At 38.4% G+C, this 3,638-nt stretch overlaps 1 protein-coding gene across 1 annotated transcript in view; it reads right to left on the bottom strand.

Moving 5' to 3' along the window:
- Window positions 1-2,218, bottom strand: part of SLC39A12 (solute carrier family 39 member 12) — a 33,190-nt gene extending 30,972 nt beyond the window's left edge. The window contains exon 1 of the mRNA XM_057383495.1: window positions 1,949-2,218. Coding sequence (XP_057239478.1) covers window positions 1,949-2,218 — 270 coding nt within the window. The remainder of the gene's footprint in view (window positions 1-1,948) is intronic.
- Window positions 2,219-3,638: the final 1,420 nt, after the last annotated feature.

The following is a 3,638-nucleotide window of genomic DNA, read 5'->3' as shown; positions in this document are numbered from 1 at the left end:
TTTTGTTTAAGTGGCCAGAAGTTCTGAAAAAATTTTCTTACCAATGCAAGAGATAAATTACTTCTGTGTGCTTAGGAGATCAAGTGTCAGATGATATTCAGTAGCTGCCAGCCCCTTCCCAAAGAGTCTTAGAGCCACTACATAACAACAAGCCAGAAGAGGGTCTAAAAAGTGTTAAACTTCTCTGCTTTTTAATGCCCAGTAGAGACATCATAAAAAATAATTCAAAAAGTCTGAAAACAAGTCATGTGTTATAAATGAAATCCTGGACTTAGAAGGGAAATTTGAATCTGAAATCAATTAGAGATTCCCAACAAGTATGAGGAAGAAAATGCCAAACTAAGGTGGAGCATTCTGTTTCAAATTTTGATGATCCTGAAGTATAGTGCTTCTTGCACAGTTTTTGCTGTCTTGGGTTACCAAATCTTGTTAAATCATCATGGAAGATTTTCAGCACAGTGACATGTGGGCTCCACGTGACTGAAATGCCACGTCTCTCTCAAGGATTTCCTGCAGAAAACCCCRTTCCTGTGATGCTGGCACAGAAACTCTGGGAGTGCAGGATCTGTGCAGTGTTTCTGACTCAGCTGATGCTGGGAATACTGGAAATAGTGAAAGTCCTCAAATTCTTCCTACAGGAAATTTCCAAGATGAAGCCTGAACCGAGCAGCAGTATTGACCAAAGTAAGCCCCAGGTAAGTTTCCTTTAGATTTCTGCCATCCAAGGACACAGTGGGCARACCCTCYAGAAACACATCACAAATACAAGAAAAAAAYACAGCACTCAAGAGAAGAAAAACAAAGAGGACAAACAAAAATCTWGTCYCCTGTTTTGTGAAGTTTAGRATGACTTTATRCCCATGTTTAATACATTRTCAGCTTTCAATCTGAATCTGTATYTGATGYAYAYTKGTTGCCCATATGTGAATAATCTCCTTCATAAAAAAATCACCCTTTTAGGGAATGACAGACACCTACAATATTTAGGTATGAAATTTCACATTTGGGTTCACATGAAAAAGGGGAGCATTTTTAGAGTGGGTCAATTAAATGAACAGATGTGCACTGCACAGGATAAAAAGATTCCCATTACATTGGTTTGGCAGATTGCCGAGAAGAGTACCTTGTGAARGCATTCTCCTTTCTGCCCATCCTCGTAAGCGTGGTATAAAGTGACACTGCTGTATCTAGGTCACTGAACAGTGCCAGAGCCAGAGTAATGTTAATGAAAGCCAAGGCTGACCAAGCCCTTTGTCCCCTCCTTTCAGCCAAGTTTCTCGCTAACACTGTCTCTGTCCTTTCTTCATTGAACCAGGAATCAGTTCTGAAAATATTCTCAACCAGACAACTAATCCCTCTGTGCAACTGTACCCTGGACTACTTCCAGTTTCAATTTGGATTTGAGATTCATTGTTCTGCCTTTCATTTTCCTTGACCTGAACTGCTTACCAAARCCCTCCCCTAAATCTTGAATGTTTCAGTGAAGTGGCACATAAATCTGAGACAATCCTGTCTGGGTTTTATTTTTATGAAGTAAAATCCAGAACAACAACAAAAAAGAAGCAGAACTGGTCCCCAGTGTTTACCTACATCTTTCCAAATTGGAAATCCTGTGCCCCAAATTCAAGCTCAGGTTAGATCAGGTTTCAGTAGAAAATTTTTTGGAAAATAAACACTTGGCAACTCTAAAAGGAAAATTATTAGTGTTATGAGACTGAAGCATGGCATTTTTAGGGCATGTTGGTCATTTTTGGAATATTTCTTCATGAGGTCAAAAAATAAATAATAATAATTCAAAATGAAACAAAGCAGGGACAATTTTTTTTTTTGCTGCAACAAGACTTTTACATATTTAGGTGCTGTGTTCAGGACAGTATCACTCTAACAAATCATGTTAGAACTCACTGACGATCCTGTAAAGATATCCCTCATTAATGGAAGCACTAACCAGATTACAATCCTCTTGCATGCCATAAATCCGCTGTGGGCACTCAGCTCTCTCCAGTAACACTTTGACCAGTTCTCGTGAGTGGTTCATGTGGAGCTCAGTGTTTTCAGCTGAGAGAACGCGCAAAACTTCCACCAGAGAGCCTTGGCTGCGAGGATTGCTGCCTTCCTGCCCATGCTGTTCCCCAGGCTGTCCTTCAGCAATGAGCACGCTGAATATGAAAGCAGAACATACCACCCCAAGAGCTGGATGCTTGGTCAGAMAACACATCTCCTCTTCCCGCAGTGCGTGATCTGCACTGAATGTTGRATTGCTGTTTGCACTTCACAGCTTAAACTGGAAACCTGAAGAATCTGAATGGTAAAGGGGGAAAAAACCCAACCMTTTAATTAGTGCGAATGCAATATGTTCGAAAGGATTTATTAATTGGTCGGCTAAGCTGATTTGCAGTGACAAGCTGTTTTTGAACAACAGGGAGCCTGTAAGGGCTTTACAGCACAGAACAGCAGGAAACTAAGACAACCGTGGCCTCAAAACTTGTTAAGAATTATCAAAAAGAGGTTGTCTCAAAGTGCCCTTCCCTCTTCTTTAAAATAAAGTCTATGGCTTTCATTTCAGTGTTACATTATTGCATTCACTAATAATTCTTTTCAGCCAGAATGGGAAAATACCATGGCTTTCACTTTCATTTCATTATGGAAACAGGTTTTTAGTAATAAAAATAGCTGAAAATAAGTATTACTAGTCTAATACTGATATGAATGGGCAGTAATTATGTTACACAGCAATAATGTGAAGCAGGTTATATTGTCAAAACACTTTACCAACGTTACTAAACTCCAGCAATACAGCTCAAAAAAGAAGGAATAGGATGCACTTAAAAATTAGTGATATTTATCAATACACAGACAAAAGAATTACAAAGGTGAGGTTATAATTTCTCTCAAAGAACTCAGTGAATAAACCAGAAAAACAAGCTTAAATTGTTAACTCTAGGTACAAAGCACATTTTGTCGTGTCACAATCCTTCCTAATAAACCACTCCCTCTGATTTAACAGCAATCTATCTCAATATCAAAGCACAAGAAATATRAAGGAGTTTCACTTCTGTTTTCCACAGAAGTTTTGATTTTATTGAGGGGCAGATGTTGGCAGTGACACACATATTCAGATAGTAATGAATATGTGCTAAACAGCCTCACATATGTTTAGCTTCTTTGAACTGCAATTTGATACACGTGTCTTATTTTAAAGGAAACTCTGCTAACGACATATTTAAAATGAAACAACTGCTGAATTCAAGTGGGCATTCACTCAGATAAAAGTTAGTATGTTTTTAGMTATTAGGAAATCTTTTGGTGTTTAGATATATTTTACTGTTAGCAGTTAGGAATATGTATCATTGTTAGGAGAAYGTTATGAGCATTTATTTCTAAATGCTATTTTCTTACCTTCTGAAGGGAAAAAAGAATGCTTGTGTATCTAGCTTTGTGGCCTTCTGAATCCTCAGAAGTATTTAGCTGCTGGAAGTCCAATGTTTTTAAAATTCCTTGATGGTGCTCTGGAAGCTGGAGAGGATTAGTTTATTGCTGCCTTGAAAAGTTTTCAGTTGCTATGGAGAGAGCTGCCCTTAAGGTAACAATGGAGGTGGATAGGAATTAGTACATGTTCTTCTTGTACTCGCAAGTTC

This window comes from Malurus melanocephalus, unplaced genomic scaffold (assembly GCF_030028575.1).
Source record: "Malurus melanocephalus ecotype Western Australia unplaced genomic scaffold, MMel_1.1 scaffold_14, whole genome shotgun sequence".
NCBI classification, from domain to species: Eukaryota; Metazoa; Chordata; class Aves; order Passeriformes; family Maluridae; genus Malurus; species Malurus melanocephalus.
The sequence above is the reverse complement of the archived record's forward strand: the minus strand, read 5'-3'. Positions and strand labels throughout refer to the sequence as shown.